Source organism: Anguilla rostrata, chromosome 6 (genome assembly GCF_018555375.3).
Source record: "Anguilla rostrata isolate EN2019 chromosome 6, ASM1855537v3, whole genome shotgun sequence".
Classification (NCBI taxonomy): domain Eukaryota; kingdom Metazoa; phylum Chordata; class Actinopteri; order Anguilliformes; family Anguillidae; genus Anguilla; species Anguilla rostrata.
Window position 1 is genome coordinate 35,848,827 of NC_057938.1, and position 22,743 is coordinate 35,871,569.

Here is a 22,743-nt window from a genome sequence, read left to right on the forward strand (position 1 = left end):
GCACCGAAATAGAAAGGACCAGTGTTAGCTACGTCGTGGGCAAAAATTTCCACGGCGATTTCTGAAGGCTGTAGACACCCACATCAATTCATAGTACTTACATTGTTGACAGATTTATACGACTCGGTTCATGTCTCACTGTATAGAATAAACACAAACATTACGTTAATGCAGAGGAAGATTTAAACTGTAAACGCATCTAGTAATTTAGCAAGTCACGCAACGCCAAACAAGAGCTATCTGCCGCGACTAAAGCAAAGGACGTAACACAGGGAATTAGCTAGCTACACTGTAAACTACCCAGCTAGCAAACAGATCCTCAAATAATACAAGAGTTGCGATGGACTTCCTCGCGGGATGTATAGGAGGTAAGCTGAAACACAGCTAACGTTAGATATATAAAATACATCGAAATTAATATGATTCTTAAGACAACCTAATTATCTAGACAACGTTGACATTAAGCCGACACCTTGTAAATCTACTTTGCTGGTTGCATGATGCAATAATGATAGCTAGCTACTTCGCTAAAGGTAGCAGCTGTTAGTCGCTGTAACTGTGTACCTAGCTAACTGTCTCAGCAACTGGGCTTGTGAAAACACTTCAGATACTGATTTTGGTTGCTTGCTAAGTCTCATTCATGCTGAAGTAGATAAGTTGCAATGACATTCGTTTCGGCTGACAACTAGCAAGCCATGAGTACCGCTAGGATATGTTTCCGTAACAGTAGTCTAACAATATTGACGTTAGCTAGAAAAATATCTTCTCGTATATTACTGTAACGTTAATCACTGAAGCATGAGAATAGGCCTGATAATGTGTTTTAGGAATAAAAATAGCCCTGAAGTCTGTCGTACACAGACGCAGCTCATTGTAAGCTTTGGTAGCGACGTCTATGTTGAGGCGTGCCCCGTTTGAAATGATTTGCACGTTTGATGCTGCGCGAACTTATGCGCTTCCGCTCTGTGGCGCTAAATGAACGTTTATGAAACTGAATCGGCGGTCGTCGATAGTTCGAAATTTAGTTAACGTTAGTCATTGGTGGTTTTTAAGGTGTTGGGATTGTTAATGAGATATTAAGATGGTGCAGGCCAGGCGTCAGGACGGCATCCGGTGTTCTGTCTATTTTGTCCTACCTTGTCGAAATGTCCTACCGGTAGGGCAAATTTATAGTCATGTCTATCAATCTTTGTTACCCTATCGGAAAATACTATCGCAGGTGATGAGTGCTACTTTTGTAGCCAGAAAAGTAGGTAGGCCCTTTGTACCTTATCAGACAATGTTTCTAAGATAACACAATATTATTTTCATCAATTCATCCAACAATCTGAAAAATATCCTGTCTTTGGTTTCCCGGAGACTTCGTTGCCAAAGAGCCAAAGCCTGTTCACTTCCTCTCATCGCAACTCTCTTGAACACAAACAATGCTTCCAACACAAAACGACCATTATACAAATATTGTTAGTAGTGACATATTGCCCTTAAAAAAACAGGAAGCCTGTTTCTGTGGCCTAATGTGCCCTATCAGAAAATGCTACCTTTGGTGTTTTATATGAAATATCAATTCAAACAACTTGCCTTTATGAAATGCATAAGTGCCAAAAAGAGCAAAATTGTGCTGCCCTATTGCTTGTATTAGGCCTACACGAATAAGGCTGACGTGGCTTGTACGGACTAAGTTATGTTCCCCGCCGCCATCACCTATTGTAACTTCTGCGTGCAGAAAGTTGGTGCACCATGACTTGGAACTAACATTACTTATTTGAGGTATGGCTGTATAGGCACGCCTATAAGCTATGTTATCTGCCCTGTACACGACAAAGCGACCAATTAGAGTATGAACATCACTAATCAAATATGCCTTAAAGTGCGTGCTTGAATTTATCGGTGTGTTTGCTGACTACAATCAACGTTTGGGGATTTGGATAACAGTCAATAGGCTACTCAGAACGATAAGCTGGTTTTGTACAATACACTTGAAGAAAGGTTGAATTAACACCATAAATTGAATAAAAGTTAAATGAAAACCACACTAATAATGAAAAACTTGCAATTAAAAACCTTCGGTCCAAAAAAGAGGTAGCGTAAATTTATTGTCGTAATTGTGACTGCGCATGCGCAGTACCCCTTGGTAAAACGGGTAGGATGAAGTGTTAGAACACCTATGATACTCTTGCCCATTTGCAGTAAGGCAGGTATGGGCCAGGATGGTTTCTGGCACCTTTTTTTGTATCCAGATATTCTACTTTTTACTGTGGTCTAATTTACACAAACTGGCTGGGCTGTTCTAGATATTGGCAACATAGGCAGTTGCTAGTACCTGCCTGCGAACTGGCCTTGTTATATAGAGCTAATTAAGTCAGAGTCGTTGTTGATACTAAAAGTTACGTAAATGGCATTGCTTATTCCTGTAGTAAGTGAATAGGTACTGTTACTCTTGATGCAAGTGTCGTTATTTCTGCCTGGAAATGACAAGATGGTTGTATTAGCCCAAACGTTGTGTTATCTTGGTAGGGGACTTGCACAGCTAGTGTTAGCCAGATTGATGGCAGCAAATTGAGGTGGTAAAAGACTAGAGTTAGAAGTAGGCACGTAGAGTTTAGACCATCAAACTTTTCTTTGAATATAATTGGCGACATCTCATCTCACTGCAGTTTGCGGTTCAACTTTTATTTAGGTTGTTTCACTACTGCGCAAGTATTGCTCCAGTGAATACCCCAGAATGCACAATACAACATGCAGTTCCTATCTAACATCAGCAACCTGGCTGGCAAGATTTGTAAACAGTTAATTGTCTTGGGAATGTTGACAGTATTTGTGGTACTTGTGATATCAATAGAAAAAGCTTTGTGAGTTCAAAACACCACAAAATACTTTGTTTGTGGTGCGAGTGTGGATTGGAGTGCCATAGTCATAGTTGTACTTACACACTAAGAAGCATCATTAAAATATTTCAGTATTTTAAGTTGGTTCTGTTTTTCAGAAATCAATTTGAACTGATATATTTACAATGCTCCTAACAGTGACTGGTGAAAAGTAAATTATAAATTTGCTTGGCACATCTTCAGGTGCAACACTTGACTATCCCTCTGTAAAGTGATTGGCTCTTGATGTCAGTTGACAGAAGCTGTTTACAAAGCCCCCCCCCCCCCTTTTTTTTTTCTGCTCTTGACCGTTTACCTTTCTGTATTTGTTCACGATTAGAATCTTGACGAGGCGGGAACTTTTTCTGCCAGGTAATGACGATCACATTGGGGATGATGTCACGTAACATCAGAGTTCCAGTGGGCCGATGTCTCAATTTGTACACAAACGCTTTGATGACCTTGACTGCCTGTGTTCATTTATAATTGAGGTTCAACAAAAGTTATTTTCCCTACCCCCATCCTACAAAAGGCAAATAAAAGCCTTATAAAAGGTTTTACAAGCGCTTGATCACCTACAATCACCTTGAGGTTAACACACTCTTTTAAGGATCATAAACTCTCAGTGACTGTAACACCACTTCTGAGAATTGGCAGCAATAATAACCCTCCAAAAAAGGGATAAGCTATGTGCACACCCTTACAGTGGTGGCCAATCATATCATTAGTTACGATGTCACTGTTGCTATGCCAGGGCTTCTGCCAGTGATGCACTCAAATTACATCTTCATACCAAGTGTAGCAGGGCATGATGAGCCCAAGTTGCTACTACCACCAATTACATGGAAGCATACAGCTAACAATAATTACAGTACAAACATAGGAGTGAAGCAAGCATGTGGTGTGTATAAACCAGCATTCTGTGTGCAAAATAGAGGAATGCAGTATCGAACCATGGAATTTGTGGCATTCAGGAATGTAATGGGCTGACGTAGTGGTGTTCGCTTAGTATTAGCTGTGGTGATTGTATGCTCTGACATATGAGAACATATTTATCCTTGGTACATATTTGAATTATAAACTCCACAGTGCAAATTCAGTACTCTGTGACCCCCCACCCCTCTTCCGTTCAGACAAATAGTTACATATGTCCATAGGGTTCATTTTTGCATGCATATTTACAGGGTTTGTCTAAAAGGTAATCAACAAAATGTGTGGGACGTGAGTGGTCATTCCTTTAAGGTGAAGTTGCAATTGTAGATACCATGTACATATTTCATGTGGATTCATTCAACATCCGTATTCATATTAACTCCCATTTCATTTTTGGCAGTTCTAGGCTGTGAAATAGCTTCTCCACATTGCGCCTTCAATAAATGGGCACAAATTAATTTTGTCTGAGGGAGGCATTTCAGTTCTACATGTAGCCTACCCCTCAGATAAAAGATGTCTAGCAAGTATCGGCATCAAACTGGGGTTTCAACTCATGATTTTGTTATTGGGTCATGATTCATTTTCTTGACTTTAATTTCCATCAAAGCAACTCTTATTTAATAAATCATGGGTAGGGCCTCCAGTGTATCTCCACTATGTGACCTCCGGGGATTTAGACTTGTATTTGAATGGTCATCCTCCAGGGGTTCCTATAGGCACACCAACAGCACAGTCAAGTGACTATATACAGTTTTTTAAAATTTCATTTAATTAAGACATTGATAAAAACAATTAGTTGATCTAATATGGGGAGAGTCAGGAAGGAAAGTGAAAATGGATGGAAGTTTAAATACTACGAAAAGCATGTCTTTAAGGCAGTGGTCCTCACTTCTGGTCATGGAGAGCTGCAGGGTCTGCTGGCTTTCATGGTTACTCAGAACTTGAGTGGCATAGCAATTGATAAATTAAAACAGTCGATTACACAGTTCAATGTTTCCCATATAATGAATTCATTTGGGTTGCCTGCCCAAATCGATTTCTCCACGCCCGTTGTTATGCTTTGTTTCTTCAAAAGAATGTGTCCTCTCCCCTAGCCAAGACTGTTAGATATCAAGGTTATTTGGAAACGTTCTCATCATTATTTTGATTACTGCTAGCTAGCATTTAGCAAGTATCAGCGTTCACCCAGTTAGCTAATAAAAACATTAACTTTTCAGAGATGAGTAGCCGGTAGAATAATTCTTCTTTCAAAAAAAGACTAGAGGAGGAGGGGGGAGAAACTGCACCACAGATATGTGGCCATAACATTACTGTTATAGTAACAGTTACGGTTAACAGTTTGGCCTACTTACTTTAATTGAAATGGATGAAAATCATAGTGTTTAGAAATTAGGGCATTTTGGTTATCTGGCACCAGTAACTTTAAAGCCCTTAACTTATGTTTAGAATTAATTCTAATTCAAATCATTCTGATAGCAAAAATGTTTGTCTGTAACTGAGACAACTTGACGCGAAAAGTGCCGTATATTTCATTTTCATGTGGAGACACGGCCACAGTGAATAAATAAATAAATAAAATTTCCTAACAAAATATAAGTGCCCGAACATAAAATGAACTCTGTCTGCGCAGCAAAATGTAATAACATCTTAATAGTTAAAATACAATTTATTAAACAGTACAAACAAACATTTAAAATACATGCGAATGTCACTTGTAAACATCACTGTTAATCATCATCTGTTCTTAATTAGTAGCAGTTACTTCATCAACTTACATTACTGAGGTGCTGAAAATGGGATAGGCCTAATTGTTTGAGATGGGGCTAAACAAAGATTTATTTACAGTTTATAAACAGGATTTATTGACAAGCGGTGTGTTTGAGGACACAGTCATCACACTTGAATGGCCATAGAAATCCACAACGTCGGCAAGGCAAGGAAAGGCAACTTTTTGTTTATTTCCAATGACAAAGAAAACGTTAACCCTCCCCCCCCCCCCTTCACGATTGCAATTTAGATCACCCCGTCAACAAAGTGTTATGGCTAGCATTGTCTCAGCTGCTTGCTGAATCTATAAGCTATACTGAACAAGTCATGCCACCATAGATGGAAATCTGACAGTGACGGCATTGATTGATTGTTTAATCCTTTCGTTCAGATGTTTGTGACCTTTAAAATAAGCCATATCAAGCTCTCTTCAGCATTTTGTATATTTGTATACTGACAGGAAGGGTTAAATTAGGGTTGAATTGTTTATTTACTGCACTTGCTTTTGGTAAATTGGTTGCATACTTTGACAGTTGGTATTCTCTGTAAATTCACATCCTGTTTATCCAAGGGTTCATCTTGAAAAACCCACGAGACAACCAGCGTTTGCCCTGTTGCATATGCAAAGTTGCTTCGAGGAATGGACATGCAAATATGCCACAGCCTCTCCGTGCCTCTCCTTTCTGCAAGGCCAGTTCTGCAGGCTAAGAATCGGCTGTTCACTAAACAAATAATAAAGGGCAGTACCCTTGAAGTATGAAAATGGAGAGGGTGGGGCTACGTTCTCAGAGTTTTCAAAGTGCAGTTTGCTGTGAAAATCAAGCCATGAACCCCCTGGGTACATAGACCCCCTCCACCCCCCACCCTCTCCATTTTCATACTTCAAGGGTGCTGGTGTTTATGACCTGTTTAGTAAACAGCTGATTTTTACCCTGCAGCACGCCTGTTGCTCAAAGCTTCCCAGAGACGTCCCTGTATTGGTTAGGACAGCCAAGCCCCCTTTTGACGTGGTGCAGCTGAGTTAACAAGGTTTCTGGCTTGTGATAGGCTGTTGATATAGCACTGGCCATGGTGGGGGGCCCAATAGTAATGCCCCTGAGATTTGAGCTTCCCGGAGGTTATTGTTACACTGAGCGTTAAGGCTGGGTTGCATATTAGCCTTGACCAGTAGCAGCAACTTGATAACACATAAAAAGTGGTTGTGCAAGACCTACTGAACTGTGGCAAGTAGGGATTTGACATTTTTAGATTTTCTCTACACAATTACAGGCGGATTTGTCCTTAAAATTACTGGAGTACTCCTTTTTATTTTTGAGGGAAGCCTAAAGCCTGTTCTGCGGCAGCAGTTCCACTTAAAGGTGTCAGCGTATTTCTCCGGCTTTACTTCACTCAAAACACCAGGACAGGAATTAGTGAATTAGCGTCAACAGCTATCCATCTCCTTTCCAATAATTATCAGGCTTCAGTAGGCGCATACACTATAGGCATTGTTTGATAAGTTTTATTTAACTATTCTGGGAAACTAAGACATAAAAATAGAAAAAATCTAGGCTAAATATTAGAAATCATTGCCTAAGATTGCCGAACATTTAGACTTAAGTCTATAGATTTGTGTCTCATGCACTGCACTTAAGCGGACAGAAGATACTACAATAAAATATCAGGTATAATATTGTGCGAAATGAAGTTAACCATCTCTCTCATTTAACAGTGGTTCCAAACCAAAACATTTTAAAAAGAGAGGGTGATAAGAACACAAATGTGTGATGCTCGCTGGAGAAAATGTGTCTTCCACACTATGCACAGTCTTATCTTGTATGATAGACCTGCTTATGCAACTAGCGTTGAGCTACAAATAATTAATGTGGTCCGCAAGAGATAGACTGTTGAAGATTAGCAGTGAATCATATCGTACTCTGGCATCAATCTGGCATTTTTTGTGAACTGAATTGTAAAATGCCATCAAATATGTTTTCATATTTCATAAATATTTTTTTTTAAATGACTTGCATCCTAGCAGTAGCGTTAGTCATTAGCATGTTCGTTAGCAAGTGACCATATTAGTCAAGCTAATGTTGCTTTAATTCCATGTTATGTAACAAAAGTTTAGAACTGTTAACGGGATTCCCTTGCTAGGGAATATGCTTTTTAGCTGGGTTATTGATATAACCTACAGGAGACTTCATCAGATATGCGTATTTTATTTTCCAACATTTTTTAATGTTTTTTGTGACAATTTGTAATGCCTTGGCATATTTACCAGCTGCAAGCTCTGCTAATGTGAAGCCGAGCACAGGCAAGCACGTGTTCTTCTCTGAAACGTAATGTTCGGTCACTGAAGTCCAAAAGTTGAGTTAAGAAAGTGTATCTCATGCCAGGATAGGCCCTTGTGTACACAAATGGATAGAACAGACTTGTGAAACTGTGCAAGGTAATTGCCTGTGTGGTTATGCTGTTTTTTTTTTTTTTTTGTTTTTTTTTTTGGCCTGGTCAAGCTTGTCTTCACTCACATAATTAAAATAGTTCATTTAAATCAATGACGTATCAGTTTGTTTACAATGGCTGTCTGTATTTCCCCCTTTTTTCCTTTCTTGAATTAGGTGGTGAAGGTAGGTGGTGTAGTAGTACTACTCTTCTGGGGTTGTCGTATCTGATGTTTGTGTCTCCTGTTTAATTTCAGGTGCCGCTGGTGTCCTTGTAGGGCACCCCTTTGACACGGTCAAGGTGGGTTTTCATTTTTATCTGGTCCGCGTATTCTGTGGTGCATGTGTACCTGATTTACTGGTCTGCGTTACGGGTTTACAGCAGTTTTGATGCATGATTTTTTTTAAAAGTAAAATAAATCTCAATGGCAGACAGAGGAAATAATGAACAATAAGAAGCCTCCCCCAATGCACCCCCCACATACACATGCTATAATCCAGCTCTAAAATTCAGCTTAAATTCTCACTAAACCCTTACAACCTTTCTGCTCCAGCCCTATCAAGTGATATCTGGCACCCATTTTCAGTTACGAAAGTGCTCAATATTTGCTCTTCAGTGTTTGCAGTGAATTCTCTGGGCAGTAGAAAGGGCTTCGCAGAACTACCTTAAACAACTGTGACAAATTCAATGGGCACATTTAGCCAGTTCTCTCGAGCAAAGGCCTCAAACTGGCATCTGTAGAGCACAGTTTGTTCCTTTAAAAAAATGGAGATGTTGAGTGTCTGAGATGTAAATGAATGCCATTGCTGCCTAACTTATAGTCTGCCATACACATCTGCTCAGCAAGGTTTATAGGCACTGTCCATAAGTTCCACTTCTTTTAAAGAACAGCTAAGCCTATTCGAAGCCTCATCTCCAAACCTCTTGTGTCCCTGCCCCCTTTGCAATAACTTTGCTTTTTCCATTTTTACCCCGAGGATGTATGTTTAGACAGTACCCCTAAATAGTACAGTGCAGGTGTACTACTGTTTCTGCTGTATTTTTCTTAACATTTTAGGGGTCTGTATTTTTGAATGCTTTGTTTTGTTAACTCCAGGATCCCCCTGTATACAAGATGCCCCAATCAACTTACCGGTAAAATTAATATGATTTTTGGATAACACAATTTTTTTTAATGTATATTTTTTTTCTTCTTTTGTTTTATAATTGACATTGGCAAGTTAACAAGGGAAATAACTGTGTGTGTATTTTAATATCTGATATGAGTGTAACTTGCAGTCCCTGCTGTGCTGGAATTTGTGTGGCTGCAATTCTCTTAAGATTGTTTCTGGCCTAGAGCCGGGTGCAGCAGGACAGTGCTGGTCATGTGAAACCAAAGGCTAACCCAATCTGTTGACTGCATATGCATATTCCTGTAGAAATAAAGAAAAACGTGGCCCTTTGACCCTGCTTATGGTTTTGGCAAACCTTGCTGTTAAAAGCAGATTAAAGTCTCCCAGATGGACGCATCTGCCAAGGCACTTTCTGCACCCTAGATCAAACATAGGAGTTCCACAGGGTGACACAGAATTTACCAGGCCAACCAAAGGGTTTCATTTTTCGTCATTACCCCTCACCTTAATGGCAACTGGTGTGAAGACTGGGCAGAGTGCTATGATTCCATATCAAAGCCCAGCGATCAATTTTATTGTGAGTGTAGCTGATGCCCTCATTCGGGGTCACTTGTATAATTAACATTTTGCATACACCATTAACACATCTGGAGCACTTCCTGAAATTGGAGTACCTTGCTCAAGGGTATCATAATATTGTACCACTTGCGATTTGAACCTGCAGCCAAGTTCGGCTCCTTTACCGTTGCACTCAGACTTGACCCATGACTTCGCTATATTTCAAGTTCCTATTTAAATGCTGGCATGAGCGATTGCAAAATTATAGCTAAGGACAGCTACCGAAGGAGTTTTCTCACAGAACAGCTCTTTAATTTCCGTTTTTTCCTCATTTTATTTTCCGTTCTACAACTGCTTTGCTGCCTTTAACTACCTTTATTTCTGAGCCAGGGGCCGTATGATTTAACCTGCAAAAGTGTTACTTTGTTGTAGATGAGGGATTAACATCATCTGTACGGAAGTGTAACCTCGTAAGTACGGTCATGGTGAATCCTTCTGTTTCTCTCAGTCTGAGTCTTGATTCTGTGACCCCCCCCAAAAAAGGAAAGACGCTCAGTAAACAGCGTAGTTGTATTTTGACAGTCCGGTTAAGATCATCCCAGTTTGTACTTATTTGTTTAATAAATTAAGCAACACGTGTTAGAGATAAGATTCCATCTTCATTCACTTCATTGTAAGACACAACATTTAGCATTATTGTCTTGTTTTTTTCCTTGCTCCTCTTTCCTGTTATGCTGATGGTGTGATGTTTAGAGTATGTCTGTGGTCTCTGTCGCTGAGATGTGGAGGGTGTGTTCTCGCAGCCTCGCGGTTCAACTCTTTGAAGACCGGCGGTGTTTCTATTGCAGGTACGGCTGCAGGTTCAGAGCGTGGAGAAGCCGCTGTACCGGGGGACCTTTCACTGCTTCCAGTCCATCGTACGGCAAGAATCGGTAAGCGCCCGGCACCGACGCCGGCCGTGCCCCACAGCAGCGGTGCTCGAGCTGAGCGTCACTACCTATTGGCGGGTCCTGACATGGTTTGAGATGCGTGAAATTATACATGTAATAAAATTAACTCGGACATTCACACCTGATTTCAAAACTGCGCTAGGTATGTGCACAGCGTTAAGTGCTGTGTGCAAAGCGTTCGAATTCCGTAATTTGATTTCTGTGTAAGATGACTCCCTTACGAAGGAATGAATCTGTCATTAAGTGAGTTATGGGCTCATGGTCTGGGGACCAGGCTCTGCTGCTGCTCACAGTGCTGGCAGCTTGTGATGAGGTGCCTCCCTAGGCCCTGGCATTTAGTGGAGACGCTTTGTTCTCCTCGTTCAAAGCGCGCTGTGGCCGGGAATCTTGGCAGTATGCTGAGGCCCCGCCCTCGCCATGCCAACCGCAGGCTGTGAAAGGGACACTCCGGACCGTATCGTATTACTGGCTCGGTTTGATGTCTCTAAAAGCCGGGGTAGGTGGGGTCATGCAGGTTCACAGCCTTCTTTTGTGAGATCGCATTCTTCAATGCATTTGGATTTAACTTCCATTTTGAAATGAGTGCTTTGCCCGGTCAAGGACGTTGGGTTGTGTGTGCGTGCGTGCGTGCGTGTGTGTGTGTATGCGTGCGTGCGTACGTGTGTGTGTGTGCGCGTGCATACGTGTGTGAATTTTTGCGAACCCATGAACTTGACTTCCTGTCACGCGCCCTGCTTTGTGTCTCTAGATGCTTGGGCTGTACAAGGGCATCGGATCTCCCATGATGGGCCTCACCTTCATCAACGCCATCGTCTTTGGCGTCCAGGGCCACACTCTGCGCAGGCTGGGCCAGGACACGCCCGCCCACCAGTTCCTGGCGGGGGCGGCGGCCGGCGCCATCCAGTGCGTCATCTGCTGCCCCATGGAGCTGGCCAAGACGCGCATGCAGATGCAGGGCACGGGCGAGAAGAAGTCCAAGCGCAAGCTCTACAAGAACTCCCTGGACTGCCTGCTGCGCATCTACAACCGGGAGGGCATGCGCGGCATCAACCGCGGCATGGTGACCACCTTCATCCGCGAGACGCCCGGCTTCGGCGTCTACTTCCTGGCGTACGACGTGCTGACGCGCTCGCTGGGCTGCGAGCCGGACGACCCCTACCTGATCCCCAAGCTGCTGTTCGCCGGGGGCATGTCCGGCATCGCCTCCTGGCTCTCCACCTACCCGGTGGACGTGATCAAGTCCCGCCTGCAGGCCGACGGGGTGGGCGGAGTCAACCAGTACAGCGGCATCGGGGACTGCGTGCGGCAGAGCATGCAGAGGGAGGGCTGGCGGGTGTTCACGCGCGGCCTCACCTCCACGCTGCTGCGCGCCTTTCCCGTCAACGCCGCCACCTTCGCCACCGTGACTCTCTTCCTCCTGTACATGCGGGAGGACGAGGCAGGCAAGGACTGTGAGCCTGCCCCCAGGAGCCTCCAGCAGCAGCCCCAGGCCTCCAGCCTGTGAGTCCGGTGCCCCCTGCTGGGGGATAGTCCCCCCACAGCTGCTATGGCCAGGTTACTCCGCTCCCCGTCTCTCTCCGTTGCCTGATGGAATATATTTTTATAATACATACAAATATATATATATATGTGCAGACAGAGTGAACCTCTACATAATTGTGTATACAATGTGTCCACAATTTCTATTCTGGTTTGTATAAAACTAGTCTTAGTTGTTGTTTTATTTGGTTTTAAGGAGCCTTATGTGAATATGTCTGGTTTATAGTAATATTTTGCAGGCCCACTGATATGTGAAGATAATGAAAAGCCCACTCCCCTGCTCCCCCTGCCCTACCTGCTACTCCTAAAAAGGTCCTCTAAAAAGTGAAATCACTGGCCATTATATTTCTGGGTTTTTTCTGTTATCTTGATTATCTCCTAACTGATGCAAAACTGCCATCCACAGTGACCAAGTCACATGTCTGAATGCAAGTTGCTTGACGTACAGCATAAGTTTAACTGGTGAGTGTAGAGCATAAGTTTAATTGGTGTGGAGGAGAGGAGTTTGTAGTTACCTTTCTGGGGGAAAAGTAGCCATCTTATTATGGTGAGAAAAAGCTCTGAAAGTAACAACATTACACTTTGGAAGCCACAGGGTTTGCATATTTGTAAATGCATGTTTGTCTATGAAGTTAGGTGATGAAAATGAGAAACTGTCTTTTTTCTTTTATGAATTCTTGCTTTATTGGCAAACTTTTGCAAAAGCATTAGTCTCTGGGAGATTGGCACTGATAAATATGCGGTCTCACAAGCAACAAGCAACTTTACTTAACAGTGCTATCCAAAACTAGAACTTTCTTTTCTGTACTTTAAAAAGTTAAAGCATCACTTTGGTGATGGGACATTCTGTTACCTGAGAGAGAGGGTCTTGTGTTTCTGACATAAGTATGTCCTGCAGAACATCGACTGAGGCGTCCTTTTCCTGTAAGGAAAATACGACCCATTCTTAACGATGTTTGACCAGGTGGCAGCTGAAGACTGTTTTGTGCGATTTTAAAGATGCCTGCGGTTCGATGGCATCTGGAATGTAAAATCCCTTTGCAGCTTGAGTGCACATGTGTAGGAGCAGGTTTTGTGTGCGGTTCTCCTGTGCAGCAGTGCGCTTGGAGGACACAAATGTTACTTTTCAGTTGCAGTAGCAGGACTTGTTGACCAAGAGCACATCCTTGCACATTTGCATATTTATTCCCAGAGGTATGCCTGTACAGTATGTATATAATGTGTATATGTATCATTATAGGGTAACGGGAGTAAATGTTATTTGTTTTCAATTGGAATACAATGCACCCCCCCATGTCTAGAGTTCACAATGAACTGAATGCACTTCAGTCAGTGTTTCTTTGAATTATGTAACCACAATACATATTTTAGAATCATTTGGTGCAAATTTATTGCTACTTGTGTTCTGAGGGAGTTTGGTTAGGTGTATGATGTTTAAAAGAAACTCTAACAGGCATCATAGCTCATCACTTCTGTCATTTTTCAAAAGCTAAGAAGAAAAGCGGTTGAAGTTGTTGAAATGAGATGTAATGGAAAGGTGCAATATGTATGGTGTCAACGTGAGTCTTTTGTGCATTTGGCATGTAGTTTGTATGGGCGTGAGGAGAGGGCAGTGTAAGAGGTGAAGGCTATATTCATAAAACGGTATGGTCACCTGGCTGCAGTATCCCATGTTAAGTAGAGCTGGACTTGTTACTGAAGGGCTGGGGATGACAGGGAGGCAACTGTCCTCAATCCTGGTGGGTTTTTTATGCCTAAAAATGGGAAGTGCTTCCTGGTCCCTGGTGAGGTCATGGTTCAGTCTACAGCAATGACTTGAGTATTGATGAACAGGGTAATATCGGCATGTGTAAAATGTGGGAAAGAAATAAATAATGGCTCTTATCTGACTTTCTCCTGTCTTGCTTAGTTTCATTTGTGACATCAAATCATTCTCTGATCTTAATGTTTTATGATGCCATTTTGGTGGATGAATGTCCTCTTCCAAAAATAACCAGGAATTTACCACATAATTAAAAAACAAATTAGCATTAGTGCAATGCTGATTTGGTTCTTGACATGATATGAATGCTTTTCGATATCTGCTCTGTCCCTTTGGAACATACACAATGGGTTGTGTAAGTTAAAGTGCATATCCAGGTACGGTTTTATGGTACTTTGCCAGATTGTCATGATCATGCACATTGCTATGATGGTGTCAGGAGAGCTGATTTCAGGGCAGAAACACCCTTGACAAAATAAATTAACCACAACAGATTTCTAATTGCAAAACCAAGGAACAGAAGTTGGACTGGTCAAAAGAGATATTCTGTTGAGGTTTGAACCATTTTTGTATTCCACTGGAGGCCAATTAGGATGCATGTACAATATTGCCTGTAAGTGAAACTTAATTGGATCTAATGCCATTGATTTCCTGTAATAGCCACACAGCTTATAAGATAGATTTCACTAATCAGAGCAAAAGCACATCTCACTGGCAACCGTTGCCCTGAAGATTCATGGTGAGGACCCAGGGTTGCTAACACAAATTCCAAAAAAGGGAGGCAAAGTGGGTTAATATCTATAGCATCAGTGCTAGTTGTGTAAAAAAAAAAAAAAAAAAACCTTTTAAATGAGATGTGCTTCTCATTGCAATGGTTACTGTCAGAGCTACGCTAGTGTTTGAGGCCCAAGTGTGACTCTTAATGGAAAATCGCCCGACCACTGTTCACATTTCTATTGCACAATGTAGTATTAGATTTGCGATTCTTAATTGCTTGAACATGATACTAGAATACATACACAATGGCTCAGTGTTTATGATACTGTGTGGACATGTCAGAGCAGTAGTTGTGGATGTAGCAAGTGCACGAAGAGATGAGACAAAACGAAAACCCAGCTATTGGACACCTTACAGTGTGCTTTACCTCTTTACCTTTACGATCTCTGAAAAATGTTTTCAACATGTATTTTTCCCGTAGTCCCATCAGAAGGCAGATGAACATATGCTCTAAAGCAGCGAGGTCAAACTTCTGCCCTGCGGTCTAAATGTGCGTGCTGTTTTTTTTAACTGCCTCACGCAAGCCCTCTAGTGGCCAGGGCGCGGGCGTCCTGAGCTTTCTCGACTGAGGCACTCATTGCTTCTATGAATATAAACAACAAACTCTGTGTTCTAGCTTTATTAGTACACAATACACTACAACAATACCAAATCGATGCCACTTAGTATGCCACTTAGTGCCACCACTGTAACACAGTTTGTCCATTTAACAGGCATCTCCAGCCCAGTTTCATCTGCCGACCAAACTTGGTCGGTAACCATACCGACCAAGCGTCACAAACTGGATGACAGCGCCTATCTGGGAGTTCATAAAAAATATAGTTTCATCCCCAAAATTCATATTTCATCACAGCAACAAGACAAGACCAACAATATGCCGGAAGTATGCCAAAATAGCGGTGAAAACGCTGCTCACTAAATAGCGAAATTAGTGAAATTCTTGCATAATTACACAACATCATTCTATTATCAATATCAGCTACTTGATATGGAATAAATACACAATACATTGTTTTTACACATAGTGATGTCCCTTTCAAAATTCAGCACTTATTGTCTTGGACAATCGGTTTGTGAAATATACACTCAATGCTTGTATAACTTCTGAGAAAGCTGTGTGTAAAACCACACTTACACCGGTCACCCACCGCATGCGTAGCGTTCCGGTGAAGCCACACTATACGCGTCCCCATTTTGAATGAGGGGAGGCGGCCAGACCCCGCAAGGCATGTTGGGATTGCCGGCGAGAGGCGGTGAGGCCGCGGGGGAGATGGCAAAAATTCAACTTTGACCCCCTCGCCGCATCTCGGTAACCAATCTGATTTGATCTAATGATCCGTCAAGTAAATTGTCCCTATTTTTTTCTAATTTTAGTTCCACATTCTATTGTTCCACAACTCGTAACCTAACTCGTAATTTCCGTATCGGGTTTCGCAACTTGATAAAATCTCCTACAGAGACATTGATAAGAGGAACGCAGCGTGGAGAAAAGTCCCTGAAATTGTCGGTGGCTCTGCAATGTAGTTATCGCCGTTAGCTAGGCTACTATCACTGTCCAGTCTGAATAAAAATCATTTTTGCAGTAACCCAGCTCTGAAAAATGTTAATAAGCTGCCTAGCTAGGCTGTCTAATGTCTAGCTATAGTGAGTAACAACAAACAATAACAAACAAAAAAATCTTCCTAATGTATTAGTTGCAAGTTGTTCGTTTCTACCAGCCACCTAGCTAGCTGACCAGATGTAACTCTGAAGGCATCTGGCTAATTAGCCAGACAATGTTTTTGTTGTTGGTTGTTACTCACTAGCTAGATATTAAACAGCCTAGCTAGGCAGCTGACTAAAAATTCAGATCTAGGTTACTGCAAAAATGATTTTTATTCAGACAGGACAATGAATATGAAACACGATATTAAACCCGGTCAACATTTAACGAACACAACTGTCTGTCAAAAATAGGTGACACGCCCACAAACATCCGACTGTGGGGACGCGGCGCGGCCACAGGCGGCCGTCGCCGCCTATAGTGTGGCTTCACCGTAAGCGGCGCGTAAGCAGCACGGCGCGGCGCGTAGCGTGTCTCCACTGGTTCCGTTTGTGTCGCGCAAAGGCTTGCTTAAAGCTCTATATTCCTTGTTCACGACTGTTGATTATGGGTAAGTGAATACTTGGTGAGAGACCTTTTTCAGTCTGTTAGGTTATATTTTTAACACATGTAAATACGTGAGAAAGTAAACGCTTTAAAGAATTACCATAAGCTTAAATCGCAACGTAGCCTACATAATAATCAATCTCAAACTGCATTAATTTATTTGCTTGGTTAACAAGCGTACCAACTTTGTGAAGAATATGTAATGATCATAATAATAATAATAATAATAATAATAAATAATCCATAATCAACCATTGGGAATTCCGGTGTCGTCTTGTTTTCACGTCAAAACATTTATATGATCATATTTAGTAAAATCAGTTAATCGTCAAAAAGATAGCGTAACAGTTTAAACTTGAAGGGATATGAACACCACAACGTCATGAACACCGGAAGCTTTGAAGTACAAGTGCAATAAAGGCTTGCTTACAACTTCATTTATAAAATAGGTGCATTTTCATCGGCAAGACCACTAAATCTGCACTGTGGATTATCTGAATTTATTAACAAGCCCTTTTTGAAAGCACGGCGAACGAAGACATCGGAAAAGTCAAATAGGCTGAGCAATGGTTGGTTAAAAACTACCTTCCAACACTCGAGCTAACAAACCGCTGCTCGGTGCATTCACTTCTACATCATTCAATAGGCTACGTCTTTCTGTGGTGTATTTTCAAATTTACCCCGCCCCCTCCACAAAATAAGATAGCGAAACTAAGTTTGCCTTTTTCCCAGGTTCCAGTTTTAATTTTTTTTTCCTGCCAGGACAATAGAAAAACAAAGGCTTGTATGTTTTAGCTGCTTATAAAATATCTGGTGTTTATCTGGTTTTATCTTTCTCCACTACTGCAAGAGGGAACTAGGGACACACCCCCAGTAATATAAGGATGAAATATAAATCAGAGCATGTATACCTAGCATTTTAGAGCATATTTCTGTGTATAAACAGGCCATCGTGACGCGCGACAAGCCGAAAAAATAGAACAGAAGCGGAAAACTACGCTTCAGTTCGCTTGTGTCGCGCGAGCTTCGCAGCCGGTTCGCGACGCGTTCGCATCTGGTGGAGACGACGTCGCCCGCTGCCGTTGTAATAACAGTACTTCAACTACGCTTCAGTTACGCGCGTAATACGCGCGTAGTGCGCTCGCGGTCGATACGCGTGCGGTGGGTGCCCGGCTTTAGGTCTTATCTCCGGTTCTACGTAATTACCTGTCGCACGGTTTACAGCGTCCAAAGCGCGTAGCAGCCCCCCAAACACATCAACATCCCCATGCTCTACAGGTTCAAGCTCTGCATGCGTGTTAATTGTGCCTCGATTAAGATCATTAATAACGTGTAACAGGTGAGGGTTAACCTCTGCTTGCTGCTGTTGCAAGTTTAAACTGTTAGTGTCATGGTTAGTATCATGATTAGCATCCAACACCCGGTTTTCATCATTGTGTCTTTTATTACTCTCAGATTCAGAGCGTGTATCTCGCGGGCGTTTCGGTGCCATTTAATATTTTTTCTAAAATATTCAAACGTTGTCTGGAAGCGTCCAACTCACGCTTCAACAGTGACACAATTTGCATACACAGTTATGATTTTTCGGTTTCTTGGTCCTCGACGTTTGTCGGGGGTGTTGCAGCTGGCGTTGAGCCCTCTGATGGTGTTGCGGTTCCGGGGCTCAGTACCGCCTCCGAAGGTTGAAGCAGCGCTTCTCGATCCAAATCCACGTCTAGAAAATCCGTGTCGGAGTCTGAAATGCCATTCTCTGCCGCATAAAGTAAGAAAGAAAGAAATAAATTAATCATTAATTATGATTTGAGAACATTTGTTTCTACAGGTTCACAAATTACAAAATCATAAATTAATAAAATCTCGTTTTCTCTTCAGACTTGGTAAATGTACCGAAACGGTATCCGTCGAAGAAGTCGGGGCCTCAGTGACCGCTTCTGGTTGACTTTCAGGGGCTTTTAAAAATAAATAAATAACACAATTTAGATGACCGAAAAATAAAAGTTAAAACGTGAACATAAATTTAAAATTTTCATACTCTGTAGAAAGTTGTATATTTCGGAGTCCACTGCTGCGTGGGGCTTTTAAAAATAAATAAATAACACAACTCATATGACCGAAAAATAAAAGTTAAAAAGTGAACATAAATATTAAAGTTTCACACTCTGTAGAAAGTTGTATATTTCGGAGTCCACTGCTGCGTGAACCTGTGCTTCTACTAATTGCGTCCAAAAAATTCCAAATCCGCGACTACGCGTGTCGATTCTGTCTGTTTGTCGGCTAAAAGAGGATAAATAAATAAATAAATAAACATTTTAAAAGCACACACACAAACACACACACACAGAACTGACAAACGTACTCTGACGAATAGACCCTTCCTGGCTGCACGCAAGATGAAAGTTTGACGGGTCAAACACGTGAAGGGTCGAATCGGGTGCGTCTGTCGCGAGCAGGAACTCGAAATAAGCCAAGACATGGAGTCTTAATAATTTTCTTATACATGTAGTTATAGATACAAAATTAAACTAAAGGCCTAGCAACTTACATACCTGATAGGCTGCCCTGTTCTTCGAGTGTTTCCTGTCCATAGATCATGGCTTCTCAGTGGAATTAAGTTATAATGTGGTCTTGATGTGATTGGCTGACCTAATTTATCCCCTGTGGATGAGGTTCATTTGTAACTCTGCACCCGACACTCCCACCAACATGCTCCCCGCTTTTTGCAGTTAATTTTGAGCAATTAAAAGAGACCGTTGTCCCACAACGTTCGCTTTGTTAATGGCTTGACCTATTATTTCGATGACTTATGATAATAAGAATAATTTATTTAGATAGGGATTGATACATAAACACAGAGTAGCTTTGTTTAACAAATAGTTTGATGTCTGTATAGGCAATCATAACCTTGTCGCAGGAAAAGTGAAAAACGTGTTTACCTATTCTACTTTAGCTTTCTAAAAAAAAAAAAAACTCTTTGCACTTTAAAACTTAATATAGCTTTTCCTTTTTTTCAACTCTTAACACTTTAAAACTTAACAAAACTTCACAAAACTTAATATAGCTTTTCCTTTTTTTTCAACACTTGCAAATCCTTGGTTTTAAACCTCATTGTTTTTTTTATAAACGTTCACGTTGTATCATAGCAAGCTTACTTGCTTGCTTTTTATACATTTAAAATCGGAGGCCCTATCAACTCAACTCAACTTTATTTTATTCAAGACTCATCTTAAAAAGCGGCAGACTATGCTGTCACATTACATTACATTACATTCATTTGGCAGACGCTTTTATCCAAAGTGACGTACAAAAAAAGTGCATATCATGGTCGTAGACAACTGCTGAACACGGGTTCAGTAAGGTACAATACTTATTTTGTACAGCTATTTCTAGCCGAGAACAATGAACACTATTCTGGCCTAACATCTGCAAAGCCAACTAGGCAGAAGAATAAGCTACAGTATTAGGACAAATACAAATTACCAAGAAGTGCAGGGATGGGGTAACATGTAACAAGTGACAGGAAAGGGTTTTTTATTTTTTTTTATTATTATAAAAGAGTGAAATATACAGCGTGGTGGTGGTTAGTCTAGGTATAGTCTGAAGAGATGAGTCTTCAGGCCACGGCGGAAGATGGGTAGTGAGGGGGAGGTTCGGAGAGGGACGGGGAGTTCGTTCCACCACTGGGGAGCTAGGGTGGAGAAGCTCTGTGATCCCTTTGGGCGGGTGGGAGGGGTTACAAGGCGCCCTGCTGCCGCAGAGCGGAGTGGTCGAGCAGGCACATAGAATTGAGTCATGTCCTGCAAGTAGATGGGGGCTGTCCTGTTGGCAGCAGTGTAGGCAAGGGTCAGGGCTTTGAACCGGATCCTGGCAGCGACCGGTAGCCAGTGAAGTGATCGCAGCAGAGGAGTGACGTGGGAGAATTTGGGGAGGTTGTAGATAAGTCGGGCAGCGGCATTCTGAATCATCTGTAGTGGCTGTGTGGCACAAGCTGGCAGGCTTGCAAGGAGAGAGTTGCAGTAATCAAGGCGAGAGGTCACGTAGCCTGGACGAGCAGCTGGGTGGAGTGCGTCGTCAGGTATGGTCGAATCCTCCTGATGTTGTACAGGAGGAATCTGCAGGACCGTGATGTTGCCTTGATGTGCTCCTTGAGGTCCAGTTGGTCATCCAGGACCACCCCCAAGCTCTTGGCAGAGTGAGAGGCAGTCACTGTGGTGCCATCAACCGTGATTGAGAGTTCACGAAGCAAGGAGGTCTTGCACGGGAAGAAGAGCAGCTCAGTTTTGTCAAGGTTGAGCTTCAGATGGTGGCTGGCCATCCAGGTGGAGATGTCAGCCAGGCAGGAAGAGATCTTATCATTGACCTGTGTGGCCGAGGGGGGGAAAGAAAAGAAGAGTTGTGTGTCATCTGCATAACAATGATAGGAAAAGCCATGTGAATTAATGACTGAACCAAGAGATCTGGTGTATAAGGAGAACAGCAGAGGACCCAGTACAGATCCCTGTGGCACTCCCATAACAAGTGGATGAGAAGCAGAGGCAGACCCCTTCCAGGTGACCTGGTAGATCCTATCTGCAAGATAGGAAGCAAACCAACACATGACAAACCACGGCCTGTGCTCGCCACATGAGAAAAACACGTCACAATACATGCCACAGTCTATGCTGCCTCATGACATAAACACGTCACAATACATACCACAATCTATGCTGCCACATGACAATACGCCACACCCAAGTTTTGCTGGTTTCTGTCTCTAAATGTCTTCTTTCTGTAAATGTCTCTTCTGTCATAGTTTTTTTTAATTTTTTTTAAAGAAACTATCTTTCACACACAGCCTGATAACTTACAACTGTCATGTTTTGCCTTGCTTTTTAAACAATTCTAAGATGTAACTATTTGCTATTTTCATTGTTTTAATATTTTAACACGCTTTCGCTTTTCTTAAATTCTATTTGACACAAAACTAACGCTGTCTCCTCGTCTAACTAATAAACTAATTTACTTTACGAAACAACTACCAAACTTTTCTAACATCATTTCTACTTGTTTTAAACATTTTTAACGCATGTAACCCTATTAACGCATTCATTTGCCTTTTCGTGTATTTGGTGGCCATTGGTGTTTCAAAACAATAAAATGTTTTAAGTTGCTTAAGCATTTTTACACAAAACTACCCTTTTCAAACACGTTTAAAAAGCACAAAGATAATCAACAATTTCCCTCACCGATTGTTTTGCTTTTAAAAATGAACATTTCCATTAAATTAAAATATAAACCAAACCAACACGTGCTACGCTAAAAACCTAAATAAAACATTGAGTGCTCATTAAGTGCTTTCAATAATTCACTTTACTGTATATTGTGTGTGTTTGCATCTCTGCCTGATGGAGGAAGAGTTTCAACTGAATGCTCTACTTTCATTTAGAAATTTTGTAGCGCATTAATGTTACATTGATATAAATCCATGCATAATCCTCCTGAATACTGAATGAGTATAAATGCAATTATTGAGGGACCAGTGCAATACATTCAACGTTGTGGCTCCTTCAAGCTCCACGTTTGCTAACCACAGTTGCACATGAGGAGGTCATAGGCTGTTTGCAACTTCATTTCGGCCCAACTGCTTCAGAAATAGCGTAGCATTTTATTACACCTTGTAGCCACATAAACCTCCAGAAATACACCAGGACAATGGTGTGCTCCACGAGTGGTCACAAGAACCATTGAAAGTGCCTGGAAAAAGTTTACTGGAAGTGGAATATGAACAGTCAAAGTACACACATCCCTTTTCCATTATTCAAAGCAAAGGACCAAGTTTGTTAATACACGCACAAAGGGTTGTTTCATGCTCAACAGTTGCAGTTTGGAGTATCAATGACTGCAGCCATTTTATAAAGTTTTATGGACACAC

At 41.8% G+C, this 22,743-nt stretch overlaps 1 protein-coding gene across 6 annotated transcripts; it reads left to right on the forward strand.

The window, feature by feature from the left end:
* The first annotated feature begins 8 nt into the window (after positions 1-8).
* LOC135257024 (mitochondrial basic amino acids transporter-like) lies at positions 9-14,036 on the forward strand. Of its 6 annotated transcripts, XM_064339395.1 has the most exons (6): positions 9-368; positions 8,245-8,288; positions 9,085-9,122; positions 10,091-10,128; positions 10,507-10,590; positions 11,357-14,036. In XM_064339395.1, exon 6 carries the CDS (start codon positions 11,357-11,359, stop codon positions 12,110-12,112), a length of 756 nt encoding a protein of 251 aa, XP_064195465.1. In that variant the 5' UTR covers positions 9-368; positions 8,245-8,288; positions 9,085-9,122; positions 10,091-10,128; positions 10,507-10,590; the 3' UTR covers positions 12,113-14,036. The 6 variants fall into 6 exon arrangements, with proteins under 6 accessions (XP_064195465.1, XP_064195459.1, XP_064195463.1 ...); XM_064339389.1 differs by having other exon boundaries at positions 8,245-9,122; XM_064339393.1 differs by having other exon boundaries at positions 10,091-10,590.
* The last annotated feature ends 8,707 nt before the right edge of the window (positions 14,037-22,743 follow it).